General features: G+C 37.4%; 1 protein-coding gene across 1 annotated transcript in view; it reads left to right on the top strand.

Moving 5' to 3' along the window:
• The window catches only part of SPPL3 (signal peptide peptidase like 3), a 115,230-nt gene that overhangs the window by 60,644 nt on the left and 35,680 nt on the right, over positions 1 to 18,906 (top strand). The window contains exon 2 of the mRNA XM_069497191.1: positions 18,156 to 18,233. Coding sequence (XP_069353292.1) covers positions 18,156 to 18,233 — 78 coding nt within the window. The remainder of the gene's footprint in view (positions 1 to 18,155; positions 18,234 to 18,906) is intronic.

The raw sequence follows: 18,906 nt of genomic DNA, 5'->3' as shown, positions 1-18,906 counted from the left end.
TGTTGATTGATTGATTGACAGAGTCTTACTCCATTGCCCTGAGTAGAGTACTGTGGGGTCACCCTAGCTCACAGCAACTTCAAACTCCTGGGCTCAAGTGATCTTCTTGCCTCAGCCTCCCAAGTAGCTGGGACTACAGGTGCACACCACCATGCCTGGCTAATTTTTATATTTTTAGTAAAGACAGGGTCTTGCTCTTGCTCAGGCTGGTCTCGAACTCCTGACCTCAAGCAATCCTCCCACCTCAGCCTCCCAGAGTGCAAGGATTACAGGTGTAAGCCAACCTAGATGTTTTTTAAAGAATTATTTCCCATTTAAGGGTATTTCTCATCTCTGTTATATACAGAAGGCCAGATAACATTTGTTCAGGTGTTTGTGGTACCCCTGTGTCGAGCAAAACAGCGTTTGGAAAAATCTATATAACGAAACACACACTTTAAAATACTGTAATTTAAACTCTAACCAATAATTTGACTCCTGCTAAGTCATTTCCTCTGAAAACATTCTCAGGATTGGCAGAAATCTCCAACTACAGACTAGAGTACAGCACCCTTTACTAGCTATCAACCAAAAATAATCTTTTCTTAGTATGACTTTAAAATTTTTACTTTCATTTTATGAATGTCTCAATTTTGTCAAGATTAATTTTAAAATTCATAAATAAAATTACCCAGAACTTCTCATTCTTACTTCACTTTCTAATAGTATATTTATATAGGGTCCCCCCCACACCTCTTCTGGAGTCTTGAACAGCAGTTATTTGATCTGAATCTCTTCAGAGAAGTAAAAGTGGATTAATTCCACAGCTAAAGACCTCAGTCATTGATCCTTTATATACCTCTGAAAAAACAAGAATAACCTAGACTTTATCACCATATGCCTAGATCGTTATGAGACTCCTAGTTGGTCTCCTTAACTCCAGTTTCTTCTGCCTCTTCCATTTACCTGATTAATTTTCTAAAAATATTATTGTATGATTTTCTAAAAATATTATTGTATGACTCTTATGATTTTTACTCCGCAGATTGAAGAAAATTAATGTTTCTATAGAAGAGGTTAAAATTCCAGCAGATAAATCCTACTGATAAACCTTGACTCTTAGTAACTTGCCATGTTTTAACCCACTCATTAAACAGAAGCTAATCTTTGAGTTGGTCTCTCTGGAATTCCACTCTTCCATAAGACAAGAGATGTTTGCTCCTATTGATGTTGTTACTCCTATATACCTGTGCCCTGTTACTAGAGGGTTAAGATAATGGCTTTTATTCCTTTTCGATTTCTTTTTTCTCCTCCATTCTCTTTTCCCCCTCCCAAACCAGACTCCTTTGAGATGCTCAATAAACAGATGTTCTTTAATATTTCATAACCCGCAGAAAATATTTCTCCGAATATGTCAGGTCTGTTTTATTGTAAATTCAGTGAACTGAATTAGGGGCTGCTTTTGTCACAACGTCCCTTTTAAGAGTGTGTTACAATTGTTTTTTCAAACTAAATAATTAATTGGCTTGATTACATAGTTTATGAATTATTAATTTAGTAAAAGTTTATAATTTTGAATTTTACAAATTAGAAATTTGTGACAATTGTCTTGGATCAAACTGACCTTTAAGCGTGGCTCTGTCTTTTTTTTTTTTTTTTAATGAGTTTAAGGCTTTATAGTAATTAAGATTCCATTTGTGTTACTAAATTTAATGACTATCCAGTATATTTAAGGTAGTGTCATATAGCAAAGGCCACATTATGGGAAAGGGACTGAGGTGTGTGTTTACCCTTTAATATTTGTTCAGCTCCATCTGCAATTAAGCTTTTGAACAATGTTTCTAGAAATGTGTTATAGTAGCTGCTTAAATGTTCTTAAGCTGTCTTTTCAAATGAGTAGGAGTTTGTGACTATGAAAAGCAGTGTCAGTCACCAGGTATTTACTTGTAAGTAGCATTTAGTGCTGAATTAAGTTCTCAGTTGATGTGATTATGTGACTAAATAAACAACCTGTATATAATTGTAATGGTCATGCTGTTAAAAACTTAAGAAAACCATTGTCTTTAAATGTGCCTTTTTTTTTTTTTTTTTTTTTTTTTTGAGACAGTCTCACTCTGTTGCCGGGCTGTAGTGCCGTGGCGTCAGCCTAGCTCACAGCAACCTCAGACTCCTAGGCTCAAGCAATCCTCCTGCCTCAGCCTCCCAAGTAGCTGGGACTACAGGCCTGTGCCACCATGCCTGGCTAATTTTTCTATATATATTTCTAGCTGTCCATATAATTTCTTTCTATTTTTAGTAGAGATGGGGTCTCGCTCTTGCTCAGACTGGTCTCGAACTCCTGAGCTCAAACAGTCTGCCCACCTCAGCCTCCCAGAGTGCTGGAATTATAGGTGTGAGCCACCGCACCTGGCCTAAATACGGCTTTTTGAAAAATAAATTCTATAGAATTTATTCTGTAGTGTTATTTATTCCACATATAACTATAGAACATAAACTTTTAGCATTTGGTTAAAAATAAGTGAAAAATATAGCCAAATCAGACATCACTAACACTTCTTTACCTTTTTTCTTAAGATGTTCACCACAATCCTATACTAAATTTTTAAAAATTTTAGTGTTATTTCAAAAACTCAAATCACACAGAAACATGAAATAGTCTCATTTTTAATAAAAGTGGTTTTATATGATGTATAGGTCTTCAGCTTGCTTCTTCTTGTAACAGTTTTCCATGCCATTCTTTTAAATTTCTTCAGAGTAGAGTGAATTATACAAAACACAATGACTATAGTAAAAAGGATAAGATAGGTTGATTCACCCCACTATATTTCAGTTTCTTCATCTGTAAAATTAGGATAATATAAAGTAGTGTAGTGCTCGACACATTACTCAATAAAAGATTGTTGTTTTCACTTAAAGGATGGCGTCATCAGCCTATGTCGATGGTAACTGAAGACATGAGAGTGGACAGTATCACCCAGAGACAGTGTGTAGAGTAAGAGGTGAAGAGAACTGATGACAGAGCCCTGGTGGGCAGAGGAAAAGGAGAAGGTTATGAGCCAGAGAGTGGAAAAGAAATCCAGTAGTGTGTCACGGAGCTGGGATAAACTTGTTTCCAGAAAAAGAAGAAGCTGCTGTTGTCAGATCCTGTGCGGGGTGAGGGGATTATCAAGTAAGATATTAACTGAAGTGTTTGTTAGATTAAGCAACAACTGGATTGTTGATGATCTTGGGGAGAGCAAATATCATGGAGTATGGGGGGGTGGGGGCAGAAGCTAGATTGTGTCAAGGAGACACCAGTGAAGACAGCAAGTACAGCTGAATCCCTAGGTTTGATAGCGCTTGATGGGCTGTCTTTTCTTCTTTTTATTTTCTGTCCTCCTCCCTCCTGTTTGACTCCACCCCATCTCACCCCCCTCCCCTGCCCCCCACCTTCTCTCTCTTCTCTCTCCTCTCTCTTCATCTTTGTGTGAATATGTTCTGGCTCTTGCTTACTTTTTCTTTCTCTGTCGCTTGCACTTACGCTCACTCTCCTCTAGCCCAGCCGAAGTGCTTGACTACTTGTGATCTCCCAGCAGGCCAAACCTCACATGGGCCTTCAAGCTGAATCCTACACCTGTCTGTGTCATGGCTTAATTTGGTACCAAGTCTGTTTACTACTTTTGTCTCCCATTAGATAATTCTTGGTTGGTGGTAGGGGCTTGAGTACTCATTCAAATAGAGTCCTGTGTGCAGTGCTGCGTAAGGTAGGATGGAACAGTGACCAGAGGTGTTTTATTCTACTAGGAACTTGTGACAGACATTAGATACTGGAAGATGATGGGGAAGATCTGTTGGATTTTAGATATTTTAGATGTGTTGAATTTCAGGTGGCCACAGTATACGCAGGTAGAAGTACCCCCAAGGGCATTAGAGATTTGTTACCGAAAATCAGATTGTCTTAGAAATTCCCCTTGTTCTGGGACTCAAGAGACATTTCTTTTTCACCTTCTCTGGTTTGTCTTGATAGAAGTAATGGAAGAACTGTGACTTAAACTGTTAGGGTCCTTTTTGCTTGTCCACAAAAGTGGATTTGTCACTAGAAGAGATTAGCTCCCAGGAAATAACTGCAAGTCCATTTGTAGCACCCATTTTTATAAGTCATTGGAAATTTTCTTCTTAAAGTCTGGATTTTGGAATTGTATGGATGCTTTCAAGACTTTGTTTCTGGAATCATTTCTAAAGCTATTATCAGCATTAAATGGCAGGGAATAATCTTTTAATGAGACTAATATGGCAAAAAACAGTTATGCTACAGATTTTTAAGAGCAGTTTAAAAAAAATTCCCTTCAGTTTTATAAAAGTTTTTATTACAGTAAAAACATACACAACATAAAATCTAAAATTTACCATTTCACCATTTATAAGTGCACAATTCGGTGGCATTAAGTAGGTTCATTTATGTTTTATGTAACTGTCAGCACAATCCATTTCCAGACCTTTTTCATCACCCCAAACAGAAATCCTGTGTGCATTAAGCGAAACCTCCCCCTTTCCCTTCTCCCTAGTCCTGATCATTTCTATTCTACTTTCTGTTTCTATGAATTTGCCTGATCTGAGTCCCTCTTATAAGTAGAATCATACAATATTTGTTCTTTTGTGTCTGTTTCATTTCACTTAGCATAATGTTTTCAAAGTTCATTTATGTTGTAGCATGTATCAGAATTTTATTCCTTTTTAAGGCTTATTTTTATGCCACGTTTTGTTTATCCATGCATCTGTCCATGGACACTTGGGTGCTTCCACCCTTGCCGTTGTGAATAATGCTACTATGAAAATTAGCATATGAGTATCTGAGTTCCTGCTCCGATTATTTGGGGCATGTACCTAGGCCTTACTAAGTTTTATGAACCCATATCCTGAGAGGGTATATAGACGTTCAGGAGCAGTTCCTTTTATGAAATTTATTTTGACCAGAGTGTTAACAGAAATTTTTGCAAGTTTTTAAGGAGATTAATTTTTTCAAGTTCTAAAGCAGTCTTGGGTAGGATACCGAGATGTCTTCAAAAGCTGCCTTATAATTTTTTTTTTCTGTAAATGAGTCCCTTGGTCAAATGAAAACGCATAAACCATTTTATCCCAGCTTGTTCTTGTCTGAGCAAACTGATTGCCTAAATTTTCCCTTTGCCTTATAAATATGTTTGTTACAGCCAGTATAGGCCTATTTCTGGCTGCTTGTGTTTTAACACAGAAGTTACAATAAATGTTGCTGGAAGTATGCTCAGATCACAATAAAATGTGTGTGCTCTGGAAATTATAATATGAGGACTTGTCTGTGAGGGTGTCTGAGAGGAAAGAGTTGAGGCATATTGCCATGGAAGCCTTTGATATGGGTTCTTCTTTCTGTTTCACCCCCTATAAGTCCTTTCTTATCTGTCCTAGGGAATAAAACATATCTGAAAACAAAATGATCCCAGATCATCTTTACTGCTTTGGAGACTAATACCTTTCTTTTGTATGAATTTGCCTAGTCATCAGATTTTGTATCTCTGTTGGAAGTAATCATTTTTTCACTGTACTAATCTTGGTAAAATGTGAAATATTAACATATGGTGCATTTCATATATGTTCTTTCTATAAAATACTTGGTGCTAATGAAAGAATGATAAAATGTTGATATTTGAAATCTACCTTATCTTCATGGTCTTACCCTGAGATGCTAAGGACTATTGCTAGCCTGTACACATATACACCCTTTGTGCAAAATAGGAAACGGGCCATTTTGGCCAGGTGGGCTCAGGCTAGCAAATACCACCTTTGGGAAAGGAAGAGATACCCCTCTCCCCATGTGACTGCATCCACCCACTAGGACATATGGCTTTGCTCACCAAACTCTGCCTATTGTGGACATGCATAGCCTGGGAGGAAGAGGTGGATCGTATTTTAATATTCACTGGCTTTCTTGGCAGTAAACAACAGTAGACAGCAATGTTGGCAAACTTTTTCTATAAAGGACCAGATAGTGAATATTTTGGGCTTCATGAGCCATTTGGTCTCTGTCATACTCAAGTCTGCTGTTGAAGCAGTAGGGCAGCCATGGAGAATACCTAAACGATTGAGCTGGGCTGTGTGTACTGGAAGGGAAGCAGGCCTTATAGTTTGCTCACTTCTGGTATGTGGCAGCCCATAGCTTTTTCTATAGCATATTGTTTCTGTATTAAAACACTACCCTTTGTCACCTTGTTTGATATGCCTTTCTTACTAGATTGTAAGCTCCTTAAGTGACTGTCTTACTTTTTAATCCTTGCACATAAATGATTAAATATAATTTATTAAATTTATATTTGATAAGATACCTTTTCCATTATTAAACTTATAATACTTAATTTTTTCCCTTAAAATGTGGGGGAAGTGTAGAAGAGAATTATTGCAGACATTATAATGTTAAACAGATTTTTTAGGTAAAGGTACAAGTCCTGTTTGAGCATATTCCCATAAAGGGAAAGACTAGCATTTCTTTAGGCCTGGAATACAAATCACTTACTGCATTTAACATTTAAATCCAAAAATTTTAGATAGCAAAAAACTTCTATCTTTTGGTGTTTTGTGATATATGTGTAAGAATTACATCTGAGAAAGTGCTAGCAGTTTGTATAGCCAGGGTTTGTGGGTAAAAGTATAAGCCAACCGTTCTCAAAGTGTGAGCCAAGGACCACTGGGAGTTCTTGAGACCCTTTTAGGGGGTCTATAAGGTCAAACGGTTTTCATAATACTATTAAAGTTACTTGTCTTTTTCATTTTGGCATTTTTTTTTCTTCTGGTGAAAAAGCAATGGTGGATAAAATGACTAGTGTGCTGTTGCATGAATCCAGGCAATGGCACCAAACTATACTAGTACTCATTGTATTCTTCACCACCAGGCACTCACTGAATCAGTATATTCCAAATTACCAATGTATGATGTTAAAAAATCATCCACGGGCACAAGAGCCATCCAAAGTACAGGATAGTCCCATGGGGGGAAGAAATCCATTGGTACAGCTTCAGATTCCACATTGCAGTGAACCTTTAAGAAATTACCACTTGTTGAATTTTAGTGTAGTATCAAAGAATATTCTTAGTTATCTGAAAAGGTTATTAAAATACTCCCCCCTTTGGCGGGGTGTGGTGGCTCATGCCTATAATCCTAGCACTCTAGGAGGCTGAGGTGGGAGGATTGCTTGAGGCCAGGAGCTCAAGACCAGCCAGAGCAAGAGCTAGATCTGTCTCTAAAAATAGAAAAATTAGCCAATGTGGTGGCACATACCTGTAGTCCCAGCTACTCAGGAGACTGCGGCAGGGGGATCACTTGAGCCCAGAGGTTTAAGGCTGCAGTGAACTATAATGACGCCACTTCACTCTACCCAGGGCAACAGAGTGAGACTCTTGTCTCAAAAAAAAAAAAAAAAAAAAAAAAATACTCCTTCCTTTTCCATTTACCCATCTGTCTAAGGCCGGATTTTTTTCCCTGTAGAGTTCAACCCAAGGAACGTCTGGAAATACGTTAAATATAGAAGGAGATATGAGAATCCAGCTATCTTCTATTTAAGCCATACTTTAAAGAGGTTTGCAAAAATGTAGAGAATGCCCCTTGTCTCTCTAAATTTGTTTTGTTTTGTTTTGCTTTGTTTTGGAAAGTACAGTTATTTTTCCTTTAAAAAATGTTGTTTATGTTAACATGCAATGGTTTTATTATATATAAATATATTAGTAAATATTTTAAACTATTTCTCAGTTTTAATTTGTAATATGGTAGATATCACTAACTGTAACCCACGTGAACCAAAGCTCTTAGGGGGTCCTCAATTTTAAGAGTTAAATTGTCCCACAACCAAAAAGTTTGAGAAGTACTGGCCTAAGGCAATGTCTGGGCAGTGTTGGAATAGTAGTTGCTTGGTTTTTGGGTGGACAAGAATGCTTTCATTGTATAGCTGGAAGGCTGACACATAGAACACGTTATGGAACAGTACTCTCTGTGTCTCAGTTTGGCATGATTTTTAGCAGGATATGTGTTATAAGCACTTGCTGGTAAAGCAGCTAGAAATAGATGTTTGACTGTAGAGCAGCTACTGAAATCTGGTTCTAAAAATCTTAGGATGTTGAGTACTTACAGTCTTATATATGAGAGAAATTTCTGGTAGCCCTTTATCTTTATTAAGCTAAAAGCTTGGGGGAGTGTAGTGAAAGAATTAGTGGTCTTCGTAATGACTATGTAAAATACTTCAATTCAACACCTGACCTATAGTAATACATCCCTTGGCAAAGTCTTCAAGTCTGTTTTCAATACATTTGGCCAACCTGATTTTGGCATGTCTCAAATGCATGTATTTAGTTTCTTTTTACATTTCAGTAAGAATTTCTTTATTTCAGAGAATGGAGTAGTTCCTGGCTTTAATGTCCATCCAGAGTCTCTGGGACTCATTAGGAGGGCCTGAAGAGTGACAAATTTTTGTTGATGCTTTGGTAGAGTCTGAAGTATAGGATAGGGAGAGGCTGTGAATTAAGATTGTTGGGCATTGATTTCCTAGAATTGGCCAAACTACCCACCCTTTTTCTTTGAAATACCTTTTGCCTCCCTGCCTACTCCATCTATCTTAGTCTTACTCCAGTTCTTGTAACAAAATCCTAAAATCTGTGTTACTTCTGAAGTGCTGATGAATCTTACTTCAGCTTTTTCTTGGGGCAAAGAGCAGAACAAGAGAAAGGTATAGGAGGAGGCCTCTTCTTCCCCATCATTACCAGCAGTGGAAACCTTTAGACATTTTGGAAACAGCTATATGCTTGTTTTTATGAGCTTGTAGAGTAGGTGAAAAGTGAGCCTACTTCAGGAGACCAAGGGCATATACAAACATTGGACAAAGCAATCTATTTGGCAGAGGGGGGGAAAAAGGTGCTTGTGGGTTAGACCTTAGGGCTGGCCAAATTAAAAAAAAAAAAAGAAAAACTCGAGAAGAATTTCCCCATGGGTTGAGTAAACCAACCAGGCAGAGACTCTACCCTCAGGTAAGATGATGGCTTACCTTCATCTGGCTCTACTGGCATAATCTAGGATTTATATTAAGCCATTTTAAAAATCTGTAAATATTGAGTGATTAAAAGAAGAAAATTAATATTGTCAGTTTTAGTAGCCTGGAAACAGGCTCATCTTTGTCAGTGCTGATTTACCTATAATATGTCAGTGATCAGCAAGATGAAAGATGGAAAGGTGTTCCTGGTAATATTTCTTTCTTTTTTTTTTTTTTTTGGAAGAAAAGTACAATATAAAAACCTAGACTCTTGAAAATAAAAATTAGTTGGGCTCTCAAGTTTATCTGGGCCAAAAGAGGATTTTATAGCAACCAGAAAGATATAAAGGATTGCTCAGGGAGGATCATGTGACTAATTACTGTATAATTACATGTAGAAACTTGGATCTCCTGATTCTAAGTTTGTCATCCAGCTTTGGGCAGATGATGAAGTCCATTTGGAAGACTCTGGAGTTAGGCTGTCTACATTCAGAACTGCACCTGGCTCCTGATGTAAAAAATGATAATAATCGCAGAGATTCACAATTCTCCAAAAAACCCAGAGTTTTTCTGCATTTGGCAGCAAAACCTGACCTAAATTGATGTGCGGCTATTTGTAATCTTTATTTATTCTACTTAGTGTGAATATTCATGCTCACTACAGAAACATTAATTTTGATTACAGATTACTGCACCAGACCCCAGTGGGGGTGTTTTCTTTGTAAAATCCAAAAAAGTCTGAATTCTAAAACATGTTTGTTCTTGGAGTGGTTTTTTTTTTTTTTGGATAAGCGGTTATGGACATGTAGTACTTACCCTATAGGATGATGTGAGCATTAAGCGTTCAGTGGAATGTTAAATGATGTGGCTGCTAATACCAATAAAACTCCAGAACCCCAATTCTGAAATACAACATGGCTATCTTTCTATAGAGATGGATGTCAGTGCAGCCGACTGGAACTTACCACAGTGGTGCACATTTATCTGGCCATCCAGTACAGTGGCCACCAGCTGCTGAACACTTAAAATATGACTAGTGTGACTAAAGAGCTGAATTTTTAATTTAATTAAATTTAAATTCAAATAGCCACATGTGGCTAGTGGCTGCTATATTGAACAACACAGTTCTGTATAATTCAAGTTCATGTTCCATTCAACCTTTAGTTTTTCTATTTTTATAATCATTTCCTTCTACTGATTAAGACACAACATGATCCAGCAGATTATATGTTAACTAGGACAGCTAGTGAGAGAGGGAGAACTTGTGTTTCTAAGTACATTCTAGTCTTAACATCAACTAACAGTTTCTTCTTCTGTCTGCAGGGCTTTTTAAAGACTTAGTAAAGTGTACATATTTCTACTTGAACTGGATTCAGACAGCCTCTATGGAAATCACCTGGAGTGTTTCATAAAATTTAATGCATCTATGTTAAGAAGTCTCTAACCCAAGGGTATTTAAGGAGCAAAAATTTCCTTGGTAAATGGGGGAAAAGAAAAATTTTATTATAAAGTTATTGTAGGATAGCAAAATGTTTGTGCTAACATGTTCACATTTGTTAAGCAGATGTTTTCCAAAAATGATTTCTATATACATCTAAAATGTAATATTATGCAGTATCAATGTTTTTATAATTCTTCTACGCTAGATAGGAATTGTTAGAATACATCTGCCAAAGTGCAAGATGCATTTCTTCCGAATTCTGTTTTCACAAGCTATTTAAATGTTCCATAGCATGATGTGTATGTTATCTTTACATGGGATTCCATGGTTAGAAATGTTCCTATCTTCTTTAAATCTTAAATTGACTTTTAGAGGCATGGCACAGGCATCCATTTGTTTCTGTTGAGGTTAGAAACAACAGTCTAACTTCCTAATTCAGAAAATTAAAAGTTAAATAAGACGATAAAGCATGAAACACTGAGAGACTGTTGTCAATAGCTCAAAAAATGAGAATGTTGAGACAGTGTTTGAATGGTTAAAAGTTGTTTTCTTTGAACCTGGAAGTTTTCTCTTAGTCTCTTTATTTTAAAAAAGAAAGAAAAAAGAGTGCTTTCTGTACTGTGATGTTTCCACGTCTTAATTTTGCAGCAAAAGGCCAGTTAGATAGGGCAGCAGAAAAGAATAGCTCCTGGGTACATAGTTGAGTTTTTTAAAAGACCAAGTTATAAGAGAACGTGTATGTTTCCAGTTTTTATGTGGAAGGATACATACCTAACTGTAAACATTGTCTACTCCTAGGGAGTGGGAGTGCAGAGAGAGGAGGGGAAGGAGGCACTTTTACTTTTTGCTTTATATATTTACCAACTTTTTTTTTTTTTCCTCCTGAAATAAAGTCTTGCTCTGTTGCCCGGTAGAGTGCAGTGGCGTCAGCCTAGCTCACAGCAACCTCAAACTCTTTGGCTCAAGCGATCCTTCTGCCCTAGCCTCCCAAATAGTTGGGACTACAGGCATGCACCACTATGCCTGGCTACCAGTTTTTTAATTTTTATAATGAACATGAATTTTTATAATTTTAAAAAAGAATTAATAATGTTTTAAAATGCAAATTGGCTAAAATTAATTTAAATCATACTTTGTGTTTTATAATACATTCTTACTGTTAAGAAATTTTTTCGTTAAAAGGCTTTTTGTAAAATATAGTGGTAGTTCGAATTGAAAATAGTATATTAAATTTGAAATAACATGAAATAAGTTATAACTTCTAATTATGTGCTATTTGTTACAGTTAACAATGTTGTTAGAGCTTTTTAAAAGTTTTATTATAAATGGTAAAATTACCATGGACAATATTAAGAGTGAGCTTTAACCAGATTTTCTCATGTAGGTTTATTTGAAAGCTCAAACAAAACTGTTGAGTCTAGAAGAAACCATTAAACATGAGAATATTTTTCTGAAATCAGGCATTTAGTTCTGGGTTGGCATGCTTGTTGTCAAGATAACGGTGGTGAGAGCTGCTAGGCCTAATCTCACTCTTCATATGGTATTTTGCACATAGACAAGCCCTCATCGAGAGAGACAGACTGTGGAGAAAAGTCACTGACTACAGCCACTCAGCACAGCACAGAGGCTCTATGGGAGAGGAGCTGGTCTTTAAAAAATTAAACCCATGCTTCCAGAAGTCTTAAGTGGTGAGTCTCTAGAGAGTCTCCATTGATTAGAGAGATACAGCAATAAACAATAGTACCAGATATTAAAACACTGAATTTGGGAAGTTTAGATATTTAATCTGACTTTTAGGTAATGACAGTATGCTTCAAAATACAAAGGATACAAAAGCCAAGTTATGCAAGTAAAACACCATTAAAAGAAACGTTCCTCAGAAGAAAGCTGCCTTTGTTTTTTTTATAGCTCTAGAGTCTGGAAGAAACTTCAAAATGCCTTTATAAAATACCTACCAGCTTTTTCTGAAAGCAGAATCTGGGGGGAAAAAGGAAAAAAAAATACCTGTTAGCCCTTAATCATACAAAAAGCTGCTCAATTTCACTTTTAATTAATCCTTAAAATTTAATGACATCAAAATTTTTAATTAATATAAATGAAAACCGTACTGAGATACCAATTTTTGTCTGTCAGATTGGTAAAAATTCAAAAGCCTTGTCACCCACGATGACAAGGCTTTGGGAAACAGGAACTCTAATCCATTACTGTGAGTGTGTGAAATGGTGCGTAACCTCCCTGGAGGACAGTTTGGCAACATCTATCAAATTACAAGCACATTTCCTCTGGGATCCAGCAGTCTCACTTTCAGGAACTTTGCACAAATATGTCATTTCATGTGTTTGAAATGCAGATATAATTTATAAGGCTCTTTATTACAAACTTGCCTGTAATAGCAGAATTTTTGGAAACAACTCTATTGTCCATCTGTAAGGGACTTGTTTACTATTTATTTATTGTGTGTGTGTGTGTGTGTGTGTGTGTGTGTGTTTAAAGACAGGGTCTTGCTCTGTCACCCAGGCTGGAGTGCAGTGACATGATCATAGTTCACTGTGACCTTGAACTCCTAGTCTCAAGCAATCCTCCTGCCTTAGCCTCCCAAGTAGTTGGGATTACAAGTGTGCAGCACCATGCCCATCTAATTTTTAAATTTGTTGTGGAGATGGGGTCTCACTATTTTGCCCAGGCTAATCTTGAACTCCTGGCCTCAAAAGATCCTCCTACCTCAGCCTCCCAAAGCACTGGGATTATAGGTACCACCGTGCCCAGCCAGGACTTGTTTTTAAAAAAAAAAAAAAAAAAAAAAAAAAAAAAGGTGGTGGATTCACACAATGGAATATTACATAGATGTTTAAAAGAAAATAAAAATAAGAGAGGAAATTCTTCACTTGCTAATATAGGGAGATCTCTAGGTTATGTTATAAATGAGGTATGGGAAGGGGGAAGATACAAAGCAGTGTATTTAATATTCTACCTATTATGTAAGAAATGGTGAGAAATAATATGTGTTTATATGTGCCCATATTGTGTATTTACTCCAGAAGGCTGTACAAGAAACTAAAAAAATGTAGTTATCTAAAAATGTTTATCCAGAAAGGACTGGAGCTGTGGCTCATGCCAGTAATCCCAGCACTTGGAGGCTGAGGTGGGAGGATCGCTTGAGGCCAGGAGTTCGAAGTGGCAGTGAGCTATGATGTGAGACTACTGCACTCCAGCCTTGGTGACAGAGTGAGACCACTCTGTCTCTAAAGTTCAGGAAATCTTTTCTGCATGAGATACGAGATTCCGTCAGCTTATTCCATTTGTTCTGTCTCCAAAACCCACGTTACTAAAAGGACTGGAGGAATTGGGGAAGGTCGGGGAGGACTAGATGGGAGCAAAAACCTCTCTGTGTGAACCTTCTTATATAGTTTTGATTTTTGTACCATGTGAATATATGACCTAGTCAGAATTTTTTTTGTAATTTTTAGGAAAATGTTACTGCTAAACAGATCATTTGTTTTCAGAATTTGGAAAGATAATGCGCAAAGATTATGTCAGAGCAAGAAACATAGTTTTTAGGCCGGGCGTGGTGGCTCACGCCTGTAATCCTAGCACTCTGGGAGGCCGAGGTGGGCGGATCGTTTGAGCTCAGGAGTTCGAGACCAGCCTGAGCAAGAGCGAGACCCCATCTCTACTAAAAATAGAAAGAAATTATATGGACAGCTAAAAATATATATAGAAAAAATTAGCCGGGCATGGTGGCACATGCCTGTAGTCCCAGCTACTCGGGAGGCTGAGACAGGAGGATCGCTTGAGCTCAGGAGTTTGAGGTTGCTGTGAGCTAGGCTAACGCCACGGCACTCACTCTAGCCCGGGCAACAGAGTGAGACTCTGTCTCAAAAAAAAAAAAAAAAGAAACATAGTTTTTAGAATAAAGGGAAATTGGTGAAGTCCATTTTCCTAATATAGGAAATGTGCAGTCTCAGGTACCTCTTGGTGGGTGAGTCCTGTCTACGTGATCTGGGGACACACTTGCCACCCACGGCTGCATTACCGGATAGAGACTAGGAGAGCAGCTCGACTGGCCATCCCATTTCCTGCCTTTCCTTTCTCCACTCCCCTTGCTGACTGAAATTTTAGGAAAAAGTGAGGTGCTGTGAGACAGAATTCATGACCCAGAACATATATTCTTGCATTCATCTGCCTCTCGTACCTTTAATTGTATTCAAATTATTTCACCATCTCAAAAGATTTTGCTGTGGGAGGAAAAAAGATTTTGCCTTTTTTTTTTTAAACATTTTATTGTGAAAATTTTCAAACATACACAAAAATAGAATATAATGAACTGCCATGCACCTGTCATTCCAGCTTAATAATTAAAAACAATTTTGCCCCTTAAAATCTATTTCTCCCACCTTTTTTTCCCTAGAGTATTTTAAAGCCAATCTTAAATCACATTATTTCCCTTGTTAAAAGATAAACTTAGGTACGTAAAAATTTGAGGAGTCTTTTTGAGCAAACAGCAACTTATGAATCAAGCAGCACCAAATCACAAATGGTCAGAGCTCCACTGAGGGGGCATGAGGGGGAAACTTTTATAAGGTGTTTGCAGAAGCAAGACAAAGAAAATATTTGATTAGTTAAAGTGGAAAATCTCTATTTAGAGATGAGTTGGTGGTTTCTAATTGGTAAAGCCCCTCGTTAGAGGTTGATTGGCCATGTCGGATTGGTTAAGTCACTCTGAGTTGGGTTTTAGTTTGCTTCTTTAGGAACCCAGAACGCTGGAGCCAGCTCAGCCTAATGCTCCCTATTAATTTTTTTTTAACACACCCATAAATACTTCAGGATGTATCTCCGATAGCTAAGGATCCCCCAAAATGACATTATAGACAACAACTTACCGTGAAATTTTATTATATCCCTTGGGTTTTTTTTTTTTTTTGGTAACAATTTTTTTTTTATTTCATCTTATTATGGGGGATACAGAATTTCAGGTTACATACGTTGCCCATTACCGCCTGTCCCCCCAAGTCAAAGTTCCAGGCGTGTCCGTTCCCCAGACAGTGCGCGTTGCTCCCATCATGTAGGTATATATCCCTCCCCTCCCCCCCCAGTGGGACCTTCAAGCGTGACCATTTCCCAAATGGTGCGCAATGCACTCATCATGTAGGCATACACCCATCCCCTCCCCCCACCCATCCCTTGGTTTTTTAAAAGATTAAAGGAAACTTAACATCTTCCTCTGTATTCATCAGTCTTTCCCTTTTCACTGGGATAATTTCCAGTCAGCATACAAAAAGTTGAATGTATCCCATCTTTAAAAAAAAAAACTTTTTTAAAGACCTCCCTCGTCCTTAACGCTGTCCTCCGACTGCCATTCTTTTCCCTGTGCTTTTCAAAAAACAACCTCCATTTCCTTAGCTTTAACTTCTCAGGCAATCCCAACAATTCCAATCTGACTCCCATCCCCACCACTTCACTAAAATTGCTCTTGCTAATGTCACCAGTACATGTGAAATAAATCCAGTGAACATTTCAGTTGTCACCTTACTTGACCTCTCAGCAGGATCCAACAGATACCTCTTCCTCCTAATAAAGTGAACATGACTTGAGTGCTTACGGTGCTAAGATCTTTGTATGAGTTGCTCATTAAATTCTTTAACAACTCTTTGAGTTACCAAAAAGTTTTTGAGCTGAAGCTTAGAGAGGTTAGGTAACTAGCCTAGCTGCTAATAAGTGTAGAGCAAGGGATTCAAGTCAGGCATCATTCAGTCCGCTGCCTCTGTGAAACCCTTACCCTGCTGTCCTGGGTTTTCCTCCTCTTTCTGTTTCATTTTGGTTTTCTTTGCAGCTCCTCCTTCTACCTGATCTTTAAATTTGGAGGTTTCTCAGGCCTTGATTCTAGGTCCTCATCTCACTTGCTGCTAGGTGCCCTCACACACACCTGTGGCTTCAATTACCATGGAGAAGGTGATGCGCTCCTAATGTATATCTTTAGCTCAGAGCTGCCTCTGAGCTATATTCCTAAGTATCCAGCTGTCTCCTCAGTACATTCAAAACTTAACTCTGAATCTGTTACTCTTACCTTGCCTTTTTCTTGCTAAATGGTACAAACCCAGCTGCTCAACAGAAACCTAGGAATCATCCCTAATTTCTTCCTCTCCTGGTTCCCATGAACAATCACGAAGACCTATTTATTGTGTTCTGTGTCGCTAATTCATCTACCTCCCAAAGGAAAGTTCTCCCTCTACCTCATTCTTAGATGGGGTTCATCTAATATATGTTCTAATCATACCCTATACTTGTCTTTCCCTCCTTTATAACAGTCTCCATGACTATATTCATTTATTTATGTTGTTTTTTTTATTCCTTTAGAATAAAATTTAATTTTTCATTCGTTTAGAAAAGATATTTGGGCAAGGACCAGTAACAAAGGCAATCTTATTTGTTATTATATCCCAGCGACTATCGGAGTGCCTGGCACATAGGTATCATTAAATATTATTTGCTGGATGGGAAAAAAACAAAAAGATTTATTTTAGGAAAATCCCTAACAAAAAAGAATGAGTAGTGTGGAGGGTGAACTCATGGAGACAGACTTTAAAAACCAGGTTTCCAGTAGTCAAGCCATAGAAGAGAGCTCAGAAATTGACAGTGAGACTAGGAGAAGTAGGGTAGTTGGGAATGTGGAAATTGCAGGACCGCTGACTCTCATTTCCTGTGGAAAGTTAGAGAAGGGGCTATCAAGAATGCAACAGATTCCTAGCTTTGGCAGCTGAGGGGATGGTGATACCATTCCTTGAAGTAATCACGTAAGAAAGGAAGGATAATGACTTTAGTTTTGGACCTGTTAACTTTGAAGAACCTCCTGTATGACATCCAGATAATCAAAAATAGGCAGTTAGAAAAATGGAAATGGACTGGGTGCGGTGGCTCACACCTATAATCCTAGAACTTTGGGAGGCCAAGGTGGGAGGATCACTTGAGGCCAGGAGTTTGAGACCAGCTTGAGCAACATAGTGATAACCCCTCTTTACAAAATATTAAAAATAAGAAAGAATTAGCTGGGTGTGGTGGCATGTACCTGTATAATCCCAGCTACCCAGGAGGCTGAGGTGGGAGGTTTGCTTGAGCCCAGGAGTTTGACATTGCAGTGAGTTATGATCATGCCATTGCAATCCAGCCCAGACAACAGAGCAAGACCCTGTCTCCAAAAAAAAAGAAAGAACAAGGAAGGAAGGAGAAGGAGGTGGAAAGGGAAATGGAATTCAGGAGAGAGATGCAGGCTTTACCTCATCCTGAGTAAAACCAGTAAAATGTTATTAGCAATTCACGTGTAAACTGATAAAAGTTTAATCATTGAGACTTTTTGTCATTGGCACAGATTTGGTAGATATTATAATACTTTCTAAATTTGGGGTACATGTTACAAACATGTATATTGTATATCATACAGAGATGGGATTTTTACATTGACATCATTTAAAATCCTGTGAATATTAACTAATAGCTGTAAACCTATCAATTTATTCTTCATGTTAAACTAGCAGGTGTCATTTTATATTATTTAAAAATATCATTATAATCATATTGTTAATGCTAATTTATACCTCTTTTTTCTTCTTAAAGGTAAAAACAAAGCTTAGTGGGGTTTATATGATAGAAGTCCATTAGACTGTAAGTTCCATGGGGAGTTTTTGCATGTGATTTAAATTTTTTTCCTCTGATTTCTCTAGGGCCTATTCCCTGGTGGATTCCAGTCAAGTGTCTACATTTCTGATTTCCATTCTTCTTATAGTCTATGGTAGTTTCAGGTAAGATGTTCTCAAATGGGGTGGATTTTAATTGGAGGTGGGAGAAGCATTGCTCTGAAACTGTTGGCACCAAAACTTACTATTCTGTGACGAGAAACAGGACTTTGGCAGCAGTTGAGTTAGAATGGGATAATTCTGATATTACTTCTTTAGTTGGCTGCTGTTAAACACTTCTTGGTTTTGCCTATTAATGCTAACAGGGAAAAATAATTGCTTAAAATTCTGATTCTGAAAATAATGTCTGACCTAAGAGCACTCATTATTGGGGAAGGTTAAAGAGAGAGTCCTTGACAATGATTCTAAGAGTCTCGAACAAAAAGTTTAAATGGAAGGACAGTTTGAAATATAAAAATAAATTACTAAATATTCATGTAATAGACTCACAACCCTAATATTAATTTCATTATGGAAATTACCTTTTGTTTAACATATTCTTAATATACTATGTACATTTTCGTAGTTGAAATCATTTATATTCTGATTGTTTTCACCAGACAAAAATATTTTCTACAATCATCTTCATACTAGTTTTTAGTAATTTGATATTTCTTTGTGTTACTAACTTACTTGACTTTTGTTGGACATGTGGATTGTTATACTGACCATCTTTTTATGTGTTCTTTTGCTTTGGTTGAATTATATTCATAAGATAAATATCCCAAAGTTGAAATAC

This window comes from Eulemur rufifrons, chromosome 21 (assembly GCF_041146395.1).
Source record: "Eulemur rufifrons isolate Redbay chromosome 21, OSU_ERuf_1, whole genome shotgun sequence".
NCBI lineage: Eukaryota > Metazoa > Chordata > Mammalia > Primates > Lemuridae > Eulemur > Eulemur rufifrons.
The sequence above is the reverse complement of the archived record's forward strand: the minus strand, read 5'-3'. Positions and strand labels throughout refer to the sequence as shown.